The 20,821-nt window shown below is 40.2% G+C and overlaps 1 protein-coding gene across 5 annotated transcripts in view; it reads left to right on the forward strand.

The window, feature by feature from the left end:
- Positions 1-20,821, forward strand: part of RRAS2 (RAS related 2) — a 72,025-nt gene that overhangs the window by 37,294 nt on the left and 13,910 nt on the right. For all 5 annotated transcript variants that reach the window (XM_079928896.1, XM_079928897.1, XM_079928894.1 and 2 more), the window contains exons 2-4: positions 18,206-18,293; positions 19,208-19,310; positions 19,483-19,591. In XM_079928896.1, coding sequence (XP_079785022.1) covers positions 18,206-18,293; positions 19,208-19,310; positions 19,483-19,591 — 300 coding nt within the window. The remainder of the gene's footprint in view (positions 1-18,205; positions 18,294-19,207; positions 19,311-19,482; positions 19,592-20,821) is intronic.

Raw genomic sequence — 20,821 nt, forward strand, 5'->3', positions numbered from 1 at the left:
TGCTATAAACCCATAGCTATAATATTTGACAATGTAATTTCTAAAAGCCCCTGCCCCCATTCTCTATCCAGAAGAGTCTGGTTTTTTGGTAGCACTTATTTCAAAAATTGTCACCTTCATTCTGCTTGCTTATGTATTGTCTCCTCCACTAAAAAGTAAGTTCTGCAAGTGCCAGAACCATGTCAAGTTTTATTCTCATTCAGGACTATGTTCCAGTTTCAAAGTGGCAAAATACTTGTTGAATAAGTGAACTTAATGTATCATGGACACTTAAAAAACAATTATTTATTTATTTAGTTTATTTTTTAAATTTTTATTTATTTTTGGCTGCGTAGGGTCTTCGTTGCTGTGCGCAGGCTTTCTCTAGTTGCCGTGAGCGGGGGCTACTCTTCGTTGTGGTGCTTGGGCTTCTCATTGTGGTGGCTTCTCTTGTTGTGGAACATGGACTCTAGGCGCGTGGGCTTCAGTAGTTGTGGCTCATGGGCTCTAGAGCGCAGGCTCAGTAGCTGTGACCCTCAGGTTTAGGTGCTCCATGGCATGTGGGATCTTCCTGGACCAGGGTTCAAACCCATGTCCCCTGCATTGGCAGGTGGATTCTTAACCACTGTGCCACCAGGGAAGTCCCTAAATTTTATTTTTTATACATCAGGTTCTTATTAGTTATCAGTTTTATACTTATTAATGTATATATGTCAATCGCAATCTCCCAATTCATCCCAGCACCACACCCACCTTTTTAAAAATATTTATTTCTTTGGTTGTGCTGGGTATTAGCTACGGCAGGTGGGTTCCTTAGTTGTGGCTCACCAGCTCCTTAGTTGCAGCACTTGGGCTCCTTAGTTGTGGCATGGGAACTCTTAGTTGCGGCATGCATGTGGGATCTAGTTCCCTGGATCAAACCTGGGCCCCCTGCATTGGGAGCGCGGAGTCTTATCCACTGAACCACCAGGAAGTCCCTCATGGACGCTCTTGAAATTCATACATAGAGACTTACCTCATTCCCTTTAATGGCTGTTCACTATACTATTCTATAATGTACAGACTGTAATTCATTTAACTGTTCCCTATTATGGATATTTAAGTTATCAGTAGTTTTTCACGATAACAAACAAACCTGCCCGAACATCTTGTTTGTGTGTATGCGTATCTGCATGTGTATCTGTGGTAGCTTACGATGTTGCTTTCCTCCATTTATAGTATGTTCCTATAAAACAATTTAGCACATTTTAAAATATACTATTGAAATAATTTTCAGGCATAATTGACCCTCTGTGGGACGGATCTTGGCTTAATCTCTTTGAAACAAAGTATCATAACCGTTCTGTCCATTATGTATAGTAAGACTGGGAAGGAAAGCAACAGCCAATAGAGGATGAGATTAGAGCGTCAAACTCTCTAGTAGTTTTCATTTCATTTAGAATAAAATCCAAAATCCTTACCAAGACTTTCAAGGTTCTGCCCGCCTCCCTGTGAACTTTCTGAACTTGTTTGCTTGTTGTGTTGTAGTCATGCTGACCTCCTTGCTGGTCCTCTGACGTGTTACACATCCTCTCACCTCACTGCCTTTAACTTCGTGTCCTCTCTGCCTGGCATGGTCTGCCCCCAGGTAGCAGCATGGCTCACTCCCTCAACTGATGCAAGATTCTCTCAGATGTCACACTGTCTCTGACGCCTTCTTGGCCATCTTTTGCATTATCACATCCTCCCCTCTAGATCCTGCTGCTGTCAGCTCCCTTGGTTTTTATTCAGAGTTTTCATCATCTCTGATACATTATGTTTGCTGATTTGTTGATGGTCAACCGCCAAAAAACTGCAGGGTCTGTGAGAGCGGGGATTCCATCCTTAGCTCCTGACACATTGTAGGTACTCCATTAGCATCTGTAGACGGAGTGCGTTAGTGAGTGAACCTAAGGAAGATTCATGTGGAAGTTTTAAAAGTTTAGTAGGATGTGGGCTGGGAAAGTCATCACCCTCCTTTACTTCTGGTTTTTCTTCTATAGGCCCCTTTTCTGATCTAGAAGAGATGAGAAATGAAAATGGGGTATAGGATATTTGTAGGTAGCAGTGGATAGAGGGGAAAGGAAGTGAAAAAGGAAGTAACAACCCAGGCTCTGGGGAGCAAAAGTTACAGCCAGAGTGAGTTGGTCAGCTCCCTGCTTGCAGGGCAGCCTTTTGTTTCTAAGTCTGGAGAGGAAGAGAACCAATTTTCAAATGCCCATTTTGAGCTAAGCAGGGTACTGGGTACTTTACAGTGTCGTTTCACCTGCACAGTAGCTCTTTCAAATAAGAATCATTATGGCCATGTTACAAGTCAGGAAATTGAGATTTAGGAGATTAAATAACCTTCCCCAGATCACATAGGTATCATCTCAGCTTTACGGGTAGTAGAACTTGGTGTCAGTGATGTGATTTGCTACAAATCCTACAGCTACAAAGTAGCAGGAGCTAGGGCTTTAAGCAAACCATCCTGACTCAAGATCTGATATTCTATTATGTGACAAACTTAAAACAAAGACATTTTCAATAGCACCTACAAATTATATTTGACACACTGTGGGAGCTAAATATGTCATAATAAAATTAGAGAGCTGGAAAGAATCTTTTGAAAGATCATGAAGAGGAAATTGCTCATTTACAGCTAAAAGCCAAGAAAGAGGTTGACTCATCCAGGAACACTCATCTAGGTGTCGAACTGGGACTAGAATCTAGGTTTCCTCACACTCCTGTGCTCTGCTTTCATTACTAAAGGACTTATATTTAATCTGTCTGGGTCTTTTCCCTTAGTTCCTTCTTTTATTCACATGTTTCAGATTTCAAAACCTGCAAATTAATTTTCCCTCCCACTCATGTCTCCCAGCAACCCAGTTCTTTCCACAGGTAATCGAAGTTAAATAAGTTTCTTGTGTATCTTTCCAGAGATATTTTATGTATACAAAGCAAATATTTAAACTGTGTGTGTATATTTAATGACGTATCATGTGGACTATTCCATATTAGCATGTGAAGTCATTCTTCTACTTCTTTATTGGCTGCACGTGAAGTCATTCTTCTTCTTAATTTTTTTTATTGGCTGCATTCATATTGAATGAATGTTTCATAATTTAACCAGTCAATTATTGAAGAACATTTTAAGTCCTTCCAGTTTTTTATTTATTTTTTAATTTTTTATTTATTTATGTTTTTTGCGGTACACGGGCCTCTCACTGTTTTGGCCTCTCCCGTTGCGGAGCACAGGCTCTGGACGCGCAGGCTCAGTGACCATGGCTCACGGTCCTAGCCGCTCCGCGGCATGTGGGATCTTCCTGGACCAGGGCACGAACCCGTGTCCCCTGCATCGGCAGGCGGACTCTCAACCACTGCGCTACCAGGGAAGCCCCTTCCAGTTTTTTAAAATTAAGAACAGTTCAGTAATGAATGACCTTGCACAGGTCATTTCTTTCATGCACAGGTGTATCAATAGAATAAATTTCTAGAGGTAAAATTGCTAGATCAAAGAGTATATGTTTTTGTATTTATTTTTTTATATTGCCATACTTAGACCTTTATTTATTTTTTAAAATATATTCTTTCAATCTGTGGCTTGCCTTTATTTATTTATGGCCGCGCTGCTAGGCATGTGGGATCTTAGTTCCCCTACCAGGGATCGAACCTGTGCCCCCTGCAGTGGAAGGAAGTGCAGAGTCTTAACCACTGGACCGCCAGGGAAGTCCCATTAGACCTTTATTCTTTTTTTTTTAATAATAAATTTATTTATTTATTTATGGCTGCGTTGGGTCTTTGTTGCTGCGCGCGGGCTTTCTCTGGTTGTGGCGAGTGGGGGCTGCTCTTCGTTGCGATGTGCAGGCTTCTCATTGCAGTGGCTTCTCTTGTTGTGGAGCATGGGCTCTAGGCACGTGGGCTTCAGTAATTATGGCACATGGGCTCAGTAGTTGTGGCGCACAGGCTTAGTTGCTCCGTGGCATGTGGGATCTTCCCGGACCAGGGCTCAAACCCGTGTCCCCTGCATTGGCAGGCAGATTCTTAACCACTGCGCCACCAGGGAAGTCCCTAGACCTTTCTTCTTCTTCTTTTTTTTTTAATGTATATTTATTTTTGGCTGTATTGGGTCTTTGTTTCTGTGCAAGGGCCTTCTCTAGTTGTGGCAAGCGGGGGCCACTCTTCATCGCGGTGCGCGGGCCTCTCACTATCGCGGCCTCTCTTGTTGCGGAGCACAGGCTCCAGACGTGCAGGCTCAGTATTGTGGCTCACGGGCCCAGTTGCTCCGCGGCATGTGGGATCTTCCCGGACCAGGGCTCGAACCCGTGTCCCCTGCTTTGGCAGGCAGATTCTCAACCGCTGCGCCACCAGGGAAGCCCTAGACCTTTATTCTTAATGTAGAAATGGAGTGTTTTCATTTTGAATAAAGCTGTTTTTAACTGTCTTTCCTATTTGGCAATAGCAGTTTACAGTTAAAAAAATAACTTAAGAGTAATAGGATTTCTTTTTTAAACTGATGTATGCTGATGCTTTGATGTTAATATGGTGGGTTAAAGAAAATGTAATGGAAGCAGTATTGCTTTGGAGCCAGACCTGGATTTGGATCTCACTTCCACCAGCCTACTGACCTTGTGACGTTTGGCAGGTCACTTAACTGCTGAGTCTAAATGATCTTATCTGCAAAACGGGAATAATAACATCAGCCTTATAAAGTTGTTGTCTAGAACTACCGTCTTTCATTGATTCTAACTCACATTTTTTCTCCTCTACATTTTAGTGTCTCTGACATTAAGCTGCTTCATAATCAAAGATGTGCCGTAGTTGTTTTGGCATATAAGATGATGATGGTCTTCAGATTGATGGCATCTTAGATTTGATGAAGTAGGGCAACTCCAAATACTTGCACAAGGGAACTTTGCTAGGGCATTTCATAGGCAGAGGAAGTTCAGTGTGATGGGGAAAGTTCAGGGTTGGGGTAGGTGTGGATGGGTGTTAGGGAGGTGGGTATGGCAATGGAAATTTTGTTCTAGGCAAACATCACAGCAGATCCACTACACAGTGGGAGGATAGTACAAATGACTGATGGAACACAGGAGCAGATATTACCCAGAAATGTGGGTGTATGGAAGTTGGAATTACGGCAATTTGTTGGTGGGTAACAGGACTTTGGCTCATGGTTGAGATTTAGGAACTGTGTATTAATTTTTGGCAGGAAGACTTTATAAAATAATGGGACTGTTGGAGAAAATATTTGCAAGTTGTACGTATGATAAAGGATTTGTATGAAGAATATATTAAGAACTCTTACACTCAACAATAAAATGACAACCCACTTTAAAAGTGGGCTAAGATTTGAATAGACATTTCTCCAAAGAGGACATACAAATGACAAATAAGCATGTGTAAAAGATGCCCAACATTCTATTAGGGAAATGCCAGTCAAAACTGCAAAGAAATAACTGCTTTATACTAGGATGGCTAGAATCAAAAAGACAGATGTTCAGTAACAAGTGTTGGTGAGGATATTGAGAAGTGAGAGCCCTTGAACACTGCTGATGGGAATGTAAAATCGAACAGCCACTTTGGGAAACAGTTTGGCAGTTCCTCAAAAAGTTAAACATAGAGTTACCATATGATCCAGCCATTCCACTACTAGTTAGTTATAGACCCAAGAAAAACAAATGTTCACACAAAAGATTGTACATGAATGGTCATGGCAGCATTGTTCATAATAGCCAAAATGTGGAAACAACCCGAATGTCCATTACCTGATGAATGGATAAATATAGTATGGTATATCCATATGATGGCATATCATAAAAAGGAATGAGAAATGAAGTACTGCTACATGCTACAACATGGATGAATATTGAAAACATTATGTTAAGTGGAAAAAGCCAGAGACAAAAGGTCACATATATTGTATGATTCCATTTATATAAAATGTCCCTAACAGGCAAGCCTATAGAGACAGAAAGTAGATTAGTCGTTTAGTGGCCATAGGAATGGGAGGGGATGGGGGAAATGGGAAATTACTGCTAGTGGGTATAGGATTCCTTTTTGGGGCGGTGAAAGTGTTCTGGAATTAGATAGTGATGGCTGCATAACCTTGTAAGTTAATAAAAACTATTGAATAGTCTACCTTAAATGGGTGAATTTTATGGTATGTGAATTATATCCCAATAACACTCTTAAAGGCAAACAAACAAACAAAAATGAGGCCCTGGTTCTAGGAAGGGCCTGAGTTACTTAGCAGATTATCAGTATAAGAAAAGAGTTCAGAGTAGAAGAAACCCAATTATAAGAGCTGGAACACATGTTGATTGGGAAAGTCTATTAAAAGGGAGGAGAAATGGTGAGATTGGGGTTTGGGAGCAAAATAGAAGCAGTTATCAGCATTGTAGTATCGTGCCAAGGCCAGACGAGTAACAGAGCTAACAATGCTGAGACTCTGAATGTGGATCTTGTAACAGTTGAAAATGTTTCTTGCGTAAAGCTGGTCCTGAGGTCTGTGTGGTGGGGCTGAGCCTGCAGAGAGGACCTAAGGGACTCCAGTGTGGGGAGGACCCTGATATGAAGAGGAAGGATGCAGAGATGGGACCCAGGTTAAGCCTGGACAGTTTTGTGCCCCTAGAGGTTAGGCGCAGCCTCGTTCATCTAAAGTGTCCCACTGAGGGCAGCATAACGTTGTTTAGGCAGCTGTGGTGCGCATGAGGTAGAGGTAAGAAAGGCTAACTTAACTAAGGTAATAGCTATGGGGATGAAAAAGATGGGGTGGGTGTGGAAACTCCCTAGGAGTGCAAGGTTCAGTCAAGGCAAGAACTGAAAGACACAAGGCTTGTGCCTTGGTGTGAAAAAGGGAATGTCTGAGATTTACTCAGATTTCCCATGGGGATGGTGTGAGGTACATATGATACACAGGCTTATATGGCCCTCTTTGTTTATCTGTTACTCTTTCTGTGCCAGTTATCGTTGTGCTTTTAAAAAATTGTTAATTCTTATCCTTAAAACTTCCTGTAGGCTTTATATGTTATCTGTATAAGACTACAGTAATTGGAGGATGAGAGCAAACAACTATTAAGTTCAAGGAAGTGAAATAAACTTTATCATGTTACATGATAGAGGCCACTGGCTTATTGTTGCTCAATGGTTTGTAAATATGATGCCAACACTAAAGGATGACTGTCCAGTTACGTCAGGTAGCTCCTGAGTCAAGCTTGACTTACATGCAAATGGTTTATATATATGAATCGTGGCTGTAGCTGTGGTAGCCCTTTTCCTCTTGCTGACAGTTTTCAAAATCACTCACTGGCATTGTGAATGGAAAATGTTGGATGATCTTGTCTACCCTATAGGTTAGCTTTACACGTTGTAGGGTGTGGAGGGCAGGGAAAGTGGAAAGAGGACAACCTTTCTCTTTTCTTCTCCCCTTTTAAAGCCTGTGGGTTTGGAAGGATGAAAGCTGTGAAGAATACAGGGAGCTGGCATCATGAAATGGCGGTTTACCCCCCGGAATAATTTTCCCTTCACAGAGTCTGAAGCTTTTCTTTTTCTTTTTGAACCGGAGGTAAAAATGTTACTGAAGATTCATTTTGGTTTAGAATTTTGCTTTTGAAAAAGAGCAAGCATTAGCAGGGTTGGGGTGAGCTGTCTCATACTGCAGTGTGCTCTAATTTGGACTGATAGTTGTCTATCTAGCGCCTCTGGGTGAGAGCTAGCTTTCCTGAGGGAATTGCTAGTTTTACTTTGAGAGTAGAAGGAACAGTGGGGAGAGAGGTAAGTGGTTTCGTGCCTAGAATGTGTTCAGGAGGAGGCTAAAGCTAGGGTAAGAGTGTAGTAGTGGGGAGTTGGGGCAGAATGAGGAGTCTGGGTGTACAAGGGGTGCCCCAAGACAAGCTTTTCCTCCTTATAAGTGTGGCTTCAGCTGGCTCTGTACTCTGGGAAAGGAACCAAAACTCTTCCCATTTCTTCTTGGGCCAGATGACTCTGCTTCAGAGGTTAGACTCAGGGTTAATACTGGCTCAGGACCAAATTTCAACGTTAGTTTTTGTGGTCTGGCCTATGGACCTAAACACAGATTAGAACAGTTTTTCCCTGGGAAAATGAGCACCAAATAACTGACTTTAGAAACAAACTTTTGTAATAGAACCAGTTTGTAAGTTGACTTCCTACTGTACTTTTCTTAGTGCATACTGGACCCATTGATTTGCAAGCAGTTACTTTGCTTGAGGTATGTATATTATCGCTGAGATTGCACAGAAGTCACATGAAAGGCACATGGTGGCTTTAGACAGTCTGAGACAGCAACATTGAAGGCCTAAGTTTTGTTAAAAAGAAGCTAAAAGATTACAGGGTTTAGGGTAGCTTTTATTATTCTGCATTTGAGTTCTGGAGGATAAATTATGGAGATCTCTGTAATTATACATGTTAGATTAAATGAAATACTCATTTCAATCAGGAAAAAAATATGTACTTGAGTGAAGGAATATCAAGCATATTGGAAACATTTGACAGGAAAGTAAGGGAGGGTGTTGCAGGGAACAAAGGTTCTCTGTGACTTGACAGCTGCTCTTAAAAAGTGACACCAGGAAGCGCCCGACTCTGGCTCACAGCTGCCTGAAGTTGCTGTAGTCTTCTCTAGTGTTACCAGAGGAATTTGCACTGCTCCTGTTTTAGCAAACAGAGGCTACTGATAGCTACCCAGGTCCTTATAGTGCTCTGGGAAATTAATTCCTAACTCCTCATTATGATCTTCCTAATTACTGGGTTTTCCAACAGAAAATATTTTGAGGCTCCAAGTATGTTTGTGCAGAGTACCTTGCTTAATGCCAAAGAAATTCTGAAAGGCGTGAGGTAGACCTTGGATTCATCAAATCTAGTTGGACATATATAACAGGATTTTAACTGGAACTCTAACCTATTTTAGTTTCTCTTGAAGCCCCAAAGGCTGGGAATAAAGCAGTAGTTGCCAAGTGACTCTCATATTTCAAGGACTTGCATAGAAGGTGGCTGTAAGTTGCTATTGCACATTTAGCCCATACTTTATCTCCAGGAAGTGAAAGTGTGGAGAGTTAAGGGTTCTGAGACAAGGATGTTTTTGGAGAGAGCTGTCAGTAGGCTGTGTGTTCTTTATCCTTTCCCGCCTCCACACTCTGCAGAGAGGAGAGGATGCTTCTCTTAAGCCCCCTTCATTGAAGCCTAATGATGGGGGAAGCTCTAATAGAATCATTCTAAGAACTTGACATGTATCCCCAGGTGTTTGGAGAGCATAAGGATTAGTATGTGAATCTGTGGATTGATAGCAGAGAGAAAGGAAGAGGGCTCTTTAGTTAGCAATATGCACTTTGAAAGACAGTAGGTTTCCCTGAGTTTCTGGATGGAACCAGCTTAAAAAGCCTTCTAAAAAGAGACACTGTGCATGGTTACCTAGAAGAGGCTGTGAATCAGGAGGTGCCCATGGGAACCCCAAGGATTGAGAGTTGGAAGTGTAAATGGCCAGGACTCACTCATATCCTGGGAATTGCACGTGGAGGGTCTCACTGGTGTACTCTTCCAGGAAGCCTGTAGGCCCTCATGAGAAAGTTAGCATGGACATCAGATTTCATTGGCGTGGTCTTTTCAACCACCCTTACTTCTCCCCATTCCTTCAGCTCCAGCCCTTAAGGAGCCAGAGCAGAGGCAGCCTTGCTGCGGGTAGAAAAGATGCATAATAAGATGGGGAAACTGAGAAGATGACTGGTCTTAACTATCCCCCCACCCCTGTCCTATCGCAGACGTCTCAGCTGTGTAGAAAGGGGAGAAAGAAACTTTAATTTAGATGAGTATTGACTAATGCAATTAAGATGCTGTACTAGAAATCTTAATTATTATGTTTTTTCTTGTTTTTCAGTTTTTAAAAATAGAAGTATAGTTGATTTACAATGCTGTGCCAATCTCTGCTGTACAGCAAAGTGACTCAGTTATACACATACATACGTTTTTATATTCTTTTCCATTATGGCTTATCACAGGATATTGAATATAGTTCCCTGTGCTATACATTAGAACCTTGTTGTTTATCCATTCTAAATGGAATAGTTTGCATCTACCAACCCCAAACTCCCAGTCCATCCCTCTCTTTACCCCCCTCCCCCTCCCCCTTGGCAACCACAAGTCTGATCCCTGTGTCTACAAGTCTGTTTCTGATTTGTAGATAGGTTCCTTTGTACCATATTTTAGCTTACACATATAATTGATATCATATGGTATTTGTCTTTCTCTTTCTTACTTCACTTAGTATGATAATCTCTAGTTGCATCCATGTTGCTGCAAATGGCATTATTTCATTCTTTTTTTATGGCTGAGTAGTATTCCTTTGTATATATGTACCACATCTTTTTTATCCATTCATCTGTTGATGGACATTTAGGTTTGTTTCTATGTTTATTTGCATTTGTTATTCATAGACTTTTTAATGATGGCCATTCTGACCTGTGTGAGGTGGTACCTCATTGTGGATTCGATTTGCATTTCTCTAATAATTAGTGACGTTGAGCATCTTTTCATGTGCCTACTGGCTATCTGTATAGACATCTTAATTATTAAAATCACAATGTTCTTGGGGTTAAAAGTAATTGAACAACTATTTATAATTGAAGAATGATTGGAAAAAATTAGGAGATTTGCCTTAGATTTCATTCAGGCGCAAGGAAGAACTTGCACACAGAAGGGCTTTGAAGGAATGTTTTATGTGTATAACCTGTTGAGTTTATTAGCTCAGTGTTTCATTTATATCTTCATATATGCACATACATGAAAAGATGAGCAATTATAAAAGGAAATTGTTAAGTACCAATTACATGGTATACATAAAGCTTGATATACGTATTTTCCAAAGTCACAACTTTTAATGATAAGGTAGAATATTTGAAGTTGGGAAAATCCAGACTATCATCACCTTAAGGGTAAGAGGAATTTATTTTATTTTATTGATTTATTTATTTTTTAATATGATATCACTTTTATGTAAAATCTAAAAAACAATACAAATGAATCTATATACAAAACAGAAACAGACTCAAAGATGTAGAAAACAAACTTATGGTTACCAAAGGTGGGGGGCGGATAAACTCAGAGTATGTAATTAACAAACTACTATACATAAAATAGGTAAGCAACGAGGATTTACTGTATAAAACAGGGAACAATATTCAATATCTTGTAATAACCTATAATGGGAAATAATCTGAAAAATATGTATATAACTGAATCACTTTACTGTACACCTGAAACTAACAGAATACTATAAATCAACTACACTTCAATTAAAAAAGATAAAATAGAGTTGTTGAGAAATGAATACCTTTTTGCAAAAACAAAAATTGAGTCTAAGGCTTCCCTGGTGGCGCAGTGGTTGAGAGTCCGCCTGCCGAGGCAGGGGACGCGGGTTTGTGCCCCGGTCCGGGAAGATCCCACATGCCGCGGAGCGGCTGGGCCCGTGAGCCATGGCCGCTGAGCCTGTGCGATCGGAGCCTGTGCTCCGCAACGGGAGAGGCCACAACAGTGAGAGGCCCGTGTACTGCAAATAAATAAATAAATAAATAAATGAGTCTAACCTGGTGAAGAAAAAAGGAAGGTATACCCTGGGTTTAGCCAGTGCTTAACTACTCTGACTTCCTTTATGTCCGGTCTCCCAGTGCTGGACCTCTCCTCTTCTAATCAATATGGATTCTTGTCCCTCCCGCTCATTTCCACTCACCAGTAAACTGTGACCCTACACTACCCACTGGTCTGCAGTGGAGGGAACAGCCTGAGTTACTGACGGCAGGCATGGCTCAAACAGCTTGCTGAGAGTGAGCCATGCCTACCAGACCCACAGCGCTCCACTTGGCCCTCCCCCATTTCACTCACTTGCTGGTTTCTGCTAAACAAGGGTAAGAGGAATTTAGAGCATACCGAGATCATTTTCTGGTTGGAGTACTGGAGGCCTTGCAAAGAAAGTAAGATGTGGTTTGGGCTTCATTAGCTATAACTTAAGGCTTACTGTGTATCATAGGCTGTGCTGTAAAAATACTCCTCATACATTATTTTTACTTTTTACAACAATCCGGCAAGGTTAGTATTATTTCCATCTTACAGACAAGGAAACTGAGGTTCAGGCAGGTTAAATGAGGTGCTCCAGTTTCCCACATCTGGTAAAGGTGGTAGAGTTGTATCCTGGTCGGTGACTCACACCTCAGGCTCTTCCCACTTCACTCTGCTGCCTCCCTGGCGGCTGCACGCCAAGATCCAGTGGTGGGATGGGCCGGGATGAGCAGGAAGAGGAGTGGTGCACACAGCATCACTGGTGATCTGAGCTGTTCAGTCCCTCGGGGCAGCTCTGTGAGCAGCCCTAACCCTTCACCGTCCCCCTTCCTTGTGCCCGCTTTCTGCCTTCTGACTTTCCTTTTCCCTTATCCTTCAGTGCCACATCTGAAGTGGGCACTGGAACATGCCCTCCTTAAATTAGCCCTGTTCTCACTCTTTTCTGTTGAGAAAATGGGCTTTAGAGATGTTAATCAAACTAAGAGGAAGTAGAATGGCATCTGTGTTTGAATTTCAGTTCTCTCAAACTCCGTAGCCCATCCGTTTTCTTCTCATCCTGCTGCTTCTGGTGAAGACTTTATAAATGCATGTATTAATAGAAAGCAAGCCCTCCTAAAACCTCCTGTTTGGGTTTATTTTATCATAATTTAAAAAACAATACAGGTTTTGTGGCTAGAAGTAATAATAGGAAAATACTGACTTAAAGTGGAGGGGAGCCAGAGAACCACAGAATTTTGTGTCTAGAATGTTTCATGACCTGGGTTCTGTGTGTCGCTTGGGGGAAAAGGGAGAGGTGAGCAGGATCTCAAGGAAGGTAAGAAAGGAACATGAAGTTGTTAGTCTTAGTTTTCCTTGTTTCTTATTTTTCATGGTACTTTTACTCCTTATTTATAGGCCAATAAAGGAATGAAAGATTTGAAATTTTATGAATTATATTAAACAGCAGGAATTCTGAAACATTCATGAGGATAAGACCTGAACTTAAATTGTAGTTCTCCTCCTTATTAGCTGTGTGACCTGGAAGAGGTAACTTAATTCTGTGCCTCATTTAAAAAAAAAAAATCTGTTAAGAGGGAAATATATATCTAAAGGACCATTGTGAAAATTAATTGGGAAAATTTTATATGTATCAGTTATAAACTGTTCGTCCCATAACAAATGCTCTATAAATGATGACTCCTGTTATTGTGATTGAGAATATTTCATTTTTTAAAATGGGAGCAATGGAAGCAGGAATGGAGGATGCGTGTGAGTGTGCTTTAACTCCGAGAGTCAGGGTGAGTAGAGCAGAAGGAACATTGGCCAAAAGCCTGGAAACTTTGCTTTTAGCGCTGGATCTGCCGCTGATTTGCTCTTTAAACATTAGGCAAGTCATTCTACCTCTGACAAAAATCTCTGTCCTCATGGATCTTATAGTCTAGTCGGGTTGGGGGAAGCATGGACAATAAAAGTGAAAAGATAAAGCATAAAGAGAGCTGCAAAATAGTCTGGCCAAGAAAAAAAATTCAAGTTTCTAGGTGAGTTAGTTGGTCTTGAGTAGAGTGAGGAGAAAGCTCAGGACTAAAAAGGATCCAGTATATTCTTCCCTTGATTTGACCCTTCCTGTAGTATTTAATGTGCTACCACCAGATTTAAATTCTTTTAAATAATATATGCAAAAGTAGAGAGAATAGTATAATATACACTCGTATACACATTACCCAGATTCAGTAGTTGTCAAGGTTTTCCCATACTGTTTAACCAGTTTCCTTCCTCTGCTCTCTCCCTTTCCCCTCTTCTTTTTGCACCCTATGTGTTTAGAGGACTCCTAAGAATCGTGCTATGCTCAGAAATGCCCTGTCATTTGTTTACAGCTCCCCAGTGCCACCTTAGGTCTAATCTCCTGTCCTTTTTGTATGCAAGCGTGGTGGACTTTAACCAGTGAGCTGGATTTACTGAGTTTCCCAGAATCTCCAGTAAGTTACCCATCCCAAAGTGTAGACCACGCACCGCTCTGTGGCAGTGCTTGGGAACTACACTTTCACCAGCAGCTCGGTGTCTGGAGAGAGTGACTTGTCACTCCTGCCCACTAAATGCAGAAGTTGCCTCAGCTCCTCCCTGGGCTCCTCCTTAGCTTCCTTAAGGCAACTTCTTTGAATGGGAAGAGAACGAAGTGGGAATTCTCTTAAGCCAAGCGGAGCTCCTGTTTTGCAACCTAGTGGCATATATGCAGGAATAACATTCCCAGCTATCACTATTCTGTTACTGAGAGCTTTGGACAACCCTACTCAGACCAGAGTTTATCAGGGAAAAGTCTCCCTGTCTGAATGGGAAACTTCCCTAATCTTAAACTTTTCTCCAATAAATCCTAACAACCTTAAAGAGACTTAGGTCCACATTTGCCCTTCTTACTACCTGGAAGGCATCCCGCTCATTGAAAGGAGGCATTCCATTTCTTTCTGGCTGAGATTCTTCTCCATGTATCTTTTCCTGTGTTTTCAAGAAAGCACATTACTTTCTCCACCCCCGACCCTCATTCCCCCTTTCAGTGGACTGAACTCTAGTCCACTGTGCTTTCCTACCCTTGCCTGAGCCTCTACTGTCTTCCACAATGCAGTGCTGTGTTTTGTTTTGTTTTTCTTGCTTTCTGCTACAAAATATCCTTTCTGGGCTGTGGTTGGTAACTATTTTCAGTTTCAGGAGAGAGGCTGTTTTCAGGCACATTGCTGGGGCTCTGTGTTCATAAGTGAATTGTACACATAGTTCCTATATGTGACTGCAGTATTAACTGCTTAAATTTTGTTGCCTTCCGAACAAGCATGTTACTCGCATTTCATGCTGTTTCTGTTCTTTGGCCAGTGCAATTAATACTCCCCATTCCCCTTGCCCCCAGTCACAGCACAATTGCTAGATGTGTAAAAAGCAGTGGGTTCTGTGAAAGTAAGGACCTTGTCCCTGTGATGCCCCATAAATAATTGTTGAACAAATGAATGAAACCAAGAGCAAGAGCAATCAGCAGAAGGGTTTCAGGTAGTGAAAAATAACACTTTGAATGGTGAACGACACACATCAAACTGGAGGGCTTTGTGAACTGTGTAAAGAAAGAGCTGGGGCTTCCCTGGTGGCGCAGTGGTTGAGAGTCCGCCTGCCGAGGCAGGGGACGCGGGTTCGTGTCCCGGTCTGGGAAGATCCCACATGCCGCGGAGCGGCTGGGCCCATGAGCCATGGCCGCTGAGCCTGCGCGTCCGGAGCCTGTGCTCCGCAACGGGAGAGGCCACCACAGTGAGAGGCCCGTGTACCGCAAAAAAAAAAAAAGGGCTGGATCCTATAAGCAGTGGGGAACCATTTATGCATTTTATAGAGGTATAATTTGTATATGTACAAAAAAGTGCACACATCTTAAATGTACTGCTTGATGAGGTTTTTACATATGTATATACTTGTGTAATTACTGCTCAAACCCAAAAAATATTTCCAGAACTCCAGATGGGGAGCTTTATCTTGATACACAACATTTTGGATACCAAGTTTGGTCTGTGGTATAACTAGGGTTGGAATTATAACAGCTGTTCGTGGTATTAGCACATCTTTTTGCTTGAATAAAAATGTTAGTTCATACCATTTAATTACATGACCAAAACAATGCACTGACTAACATTTATTAATCATCAGCATGTCTTGGTGCTTTATATTCATTACTTCATTTTATCTGTTCCATGGGGTTTTGTTACTATCCTGTTTTACAGATGCTGAAGGTTAAAGAGGTAAAGTAACTTGCCTTAGGTTCTACAGCTAGAAGGTAGCAGAGTTAGAATTAAATCCAGGACTGCCCATTGTCAGAGACTGATTTCTTGTTGGTGATCTGCTGCCTCAAATGTCTGGGGCCCAGGTTTAAGTAACAAAAATGTTATGTCTTTGTGGTAGGAGGTAATGATTATCTTTCTTACCTGCACACGATGATTGCTGTTTTTAGGCACATTATAACCTGTGCCTTATTAGAATTTTGAGAGGGAAAGGGATCTTTGATTCTGTGACAGTCAGGCCTCAGAGTAATGTTCCTTAAGATGGATCTTCATGAGGGAGGATGATGCTCTGAGGATGGCTCTTTATATGTAGCAAGGCCTCTACAAATTTTGAAAATAGGACACAACAAAGATGAAACGTAGACCTAAATATCTAGAAATTCCAACAATTAATTTGTCTTAAAAATTAATGAGTGGAATAAATGCATGCCAGTGGTAGTGAAGTGGCAAAATTCTTATAACATTAAGATTGTATTTCAAGAGCTAAGACATCCAAAGAAAATATGAAACTTCCACAGTCACAGAAAGGAAAAACAGTTTATTTTAACTGCCCTCAAAGTTGCTCAAACCAACCATCCTCTGTACGTGTTATTTTTTTAAATTTGGTATCACAATGCAAAAAAACCCATCACATTGCAAGAGTTCTAGCTCTTATACATGACTTGGACATTTGAAAATATATATTTAATATTTGTCCGTTGTGTTTTCAGACACAATGGGAGGGACATTTTGGCACGTTTAGGCATAACTTGGGGGTAGTCAATGAAACTTAGGTTTTACAAGATGAAAGCATGGCAAGAAGTGTCAGATTACTATGGAGAAACATGTTGCAGGAAACTAATCTTAAGATATAAATAGCATGCTCTATCCAGCTTGCTTGGTGAAAGACTGCTGTTTTGTGTTGTTTAGAGTAGTGAATACAAAGAATATTGTTATTGCCAGTTGTATTTACTTTTTGAAGAGGTGTGGGTGCCGGAAAGTCAGTTCAGGATTGTTTTGATATCTGTGTATTTTTAACTGGGGCTGGGGTGGTGATGGAGATGGCTTTCTACTCGAAGCTGCTCCTGTTGGTAAATGTTTCTGTTTTTAATAGACGTTGTTTAATAAATCATGCATTTAAATGAAGCCATCAAAAGGGAAATAGGATTATGGATACCGAATTCTGTAATCGAAGTTAATCCAAAAATATAAATAAAAAATAGAAAGTGTCATTCACAAATAAAATAAATATGTAGAGTCATGGTAGGGAGCAGATCAGTCTCCCTCCCCCCGCCAGACCAGGAGTTTCTTAGCTGTCCTGTTCAGAGTGCCTACTTCTGAGTAGCTTTCTGGTGTTTGTACAGCTCACCATGCAGACAGAGGTTGTCACTTAAGAATGATGTATTCCTGGAGCCAGCAGGTCCGGCTTCCAGGAGCCCTTGCCTGAAGAGTGACTGAGCACCTTTGGTGCGTGTTCCTAGCATCAAGCTGCCTTCTTCCAAGTCATCCCTCAGATTTTGTAATGAGCCTAGTGGCAAAACAGGCTGTGAGGAAGTGAGAGAGAGAGAGAGAGAGAGAGAGAGAGAAGGAGACACTCAGAACTGATGTCAGTGTCCTAGTTAGTGCCCTTTTGTATGAAGGGGGAAATAAGTTGTCTTTCAGATTCTTTTTAAAACCTTTAAAAAAAGATTGTGAAATGTAATATACAAACATTAAGTGGTTCGCTAAGACTCTTCCCTTCTTACTCTGCTACCTTAACTGCCCTCCTTCTGGTGATGATATCATAAGATAACAGTGGGGTGGCTTTGCTAACAGAAGAAGAAATAGAAGTTAAGATGAAAAACTAACAAAAATATTAGTGAAAGAATAAGTTTGAGATCCACAAAGATGAAAAAAAATCGTGAAATCATTTCCTTAGGATAATACACAAGGCAGCTGAAAGGGAACTCTAAGACAAGGTGTGCGAAAAGTGGAGAAAAGAAGATGAGGCATTGAATCAGGCAGACTTTGTGTTATCCTGTTTGTTTCAAACTACTTTGTTCTAAGGACTGATGCCTGCCATCGGGTTGCAGATAGACCTGAATTATAGCTTACTGTGTTTTTCTAGTTTTTCTGGAATTAGAGATCTAGAGTCTTAGGTGTATATAAGTTATTATGAAAAAAAACAGATCTACTGCAGTAGATCTTTTACAGTCTTCTTGCATATTTCACGTATGAAAATTCAGAGATACTTAGTACCCTTTCTCTACTTGAAACCTGCTCGGAATAGACTTCATTTAATGGGGAATTGACATAGTAGGATAAACCTTAATACAATGAAATTATTTTGATTAATTCTGGATAAAGTTACATTGGTACTTGGGCAGGTAAACATAAATTTTAAAATAATGTTCTTTTTCTTACAGTCCTATTTTGTAACGGATTATGATCCAACCATTGAGGACTCCTACACAAAGCAGTGCGTGATAGATGACCGGGCAGCCCGGCTAGATAGTAAGTAATCTTCCTTTATTTGATGGTTCACGTATCATATTTTTAAAAGTAAGCTTTGATGTTTTGCTAGGTTAAATACTACAATTGAAATGTTAGATGATCTTGAATATAAGCCCATCTCTTTCATTAGTTTTGATTGATGAATCTGCATACTAGGCAATTTAAATATTCCTCAGTAAATGTTATGTAAAATAATTGGATTGAGCTTGTCCTGGTGAAATTGGTCATGTCACTGTAACTTGCTGAAGTTGTGTTTGTTGGGACATTTGGAAAAAACATGAGGTTTCGGCTCTTCCTACCTTTTGATGAAGGCTGAAATGGGTGAAGTAAATATAGAAAGGCTTCAACATTTGCTAACTTGCTTAGAGTTTATAGCACAGAGGCCTTAGCAAATAGTGTTTTGTGCTTGGCTAAACTTTCCACCTCTCCACAAAAGAAAGCCCTTTTCTTTTAACTTGTATGATTCTTTTATTCACAGAGATCAAGAAATACATTAGCATCTGTACATTCAGTATGGTATTTGGGGGGTGGGGTGGACCAGCATTTCTTTCTTGAATTTACAGGTATCTTTTTCAGTTCTTTTCATGGAGGAGGTAAACATCCAAGAGACTTCAGAGGTTATCTGACTGTCTGCCTAGGTGTATTTGATATTCTTGACCTTGTAATTGCTATGCTAATATAGTCTAAGTACAAAATCAACCTGCACTGATGAAGATAACTCTGAAACTGTCTGCCATTAGAATATATTTGTCTTTAGCATTGAATAAAGTACTAAAAGGAGAATGCCATTTTTTAAATTATACTAAGTATGGTGTGCTCCAGAGGACCCAGTTTAACTGGGCCTGCCCTTGTAAGGAAGCCATTTTTGTAAGATGAAAACACGAACATAATTACATTTCTTGTTTTTTCTTTAGTTCTGGATACAGCGGGACAAGAGGAGTTTGGAGCTATGAGAGAACAGTATATGAGAACTGGCGAGGGTTTCTTGTTGGTCTTTTCAGTCACAGATAGAGGCAGGTTTGTATCAATATTCAATTGTAGGTCTCCTGTTCATGTCTAGATCACTGTTTCATTGAATTTGCATTCTTATTTTTATAGAAAAAGGAAAAGTAATAAAGTAGTAAATGGAGCATGGGACTCTGAATTCTGATAGTTGACCAAATTGATTAATTTGTTTTTGTGTTTTTAGTTTTGAAGAAATCTATAAGTTTCAAAGACAGATTCTCAGAGTAAAGGATCGTGATGAGTTTCCAATGATTTTAATTGGTAATAAAGCAGATCTGGATCATCAGAGACAGGTGAGAAGGAATTTTGCTATTGGGAAGCCAATTATTTGTAATCATGTGAGTGAACAGATATGTTTAATGAGAAAGTGCCGTGATCAAAAACACTGTGCTGAGTGTGGCACACTGGATTTCATAGAGGTCCTATGATAGGTGACAGATAAAAAGGAAGTAGATCTGGGGGCGTTACATTTTTACATAGTATACAGAACTTCAGTGGACTCTATAAGCCAGCAAGTATTTGCACCAGCTCCATTCACATGTTGTAATTTCTTAGGTAACACCCACAGCTCTAATTTAGTTAGATACTCCTAAACTTACCTGTAATTCAGTATTAATGCTAAATTACCTCATTTAGAGAATGACTTTGATTTAAATTACAGTATTTGGATTTTTCCTAAGTCCCATTAATGACTGAATTTTCCGTTAATTCTTCACATGGGCAGCTCTAACACCAGTAACCTGCAGGAAAATAATATTTTTAGTATTTAGTTGCAGGCTTGTTTATACTCACTTGTTCTTTACCCACTTATTTCACATACAATTTAAAAAATTTTGGGTAAATATTGGCCTCCTCTTTCTGTGAGGGAGGGGAGCAAGTTCAGATATAAATTAATGGAGGCTCTGCATTATTTGGGGGTTCTTTTGGTGTCTTCATTTCTTTTAGGTCTTTAGTCTCTATCCCACATCTGGAATACAATTGTTTAAATACTTAATTTTTGCCAGTATTTAAGTTCTCTTGTTTCTGTATAACCTTGTGTTAACAGATTTTTGTGTTAACAGATTTTGATTGAAAGTGCAAACATCAGGAAAAATTGGTTGATAAACAGCATTGAGGATAGCCTTCCATTTTGTAGTTAACTATTATTTAAAATATAATCTTTGATTTGTGTGCTCTATTTGTAAATTTTGTTGAAGGTATACCAAGTTTAAAGCATGAACTTAAGAGAATGATATTGTTCTAATGCTAAGGTTTAGAAATGTTTACCTGTTGTAGAATGAATTTTACTGTCAGACCTCTTTCAAATCTGAATTATTATAAACTTAAGGTGAAAACATTCAGTCTTCATTTCAAACCAGTATAAGCTGTTGGAAGTAATTTAGGATATGACATTGCTCACATCTTAAAACCTGGAGTAGACAGTCCCATTTTTTTTTCTCATTTATATTTTATTTTTGGGGGACCATTTCCTTCAGTGTTTCTGAATCTAATTATGTTTATTAAATATTGCCCAGTAGAACCTT

Source organism: Stenella coeruleoalba, assembly GCF_951394435.1.
Source record: "Stenella coeruleoalba genome assembly, chromosome: 8".
Lineage (NCBI taxonomy): Eukaryota > Metazoa > Chordata > Mammalia > Artiodactyla > Delphinidae > Stenella > Stenella coeruleoalba.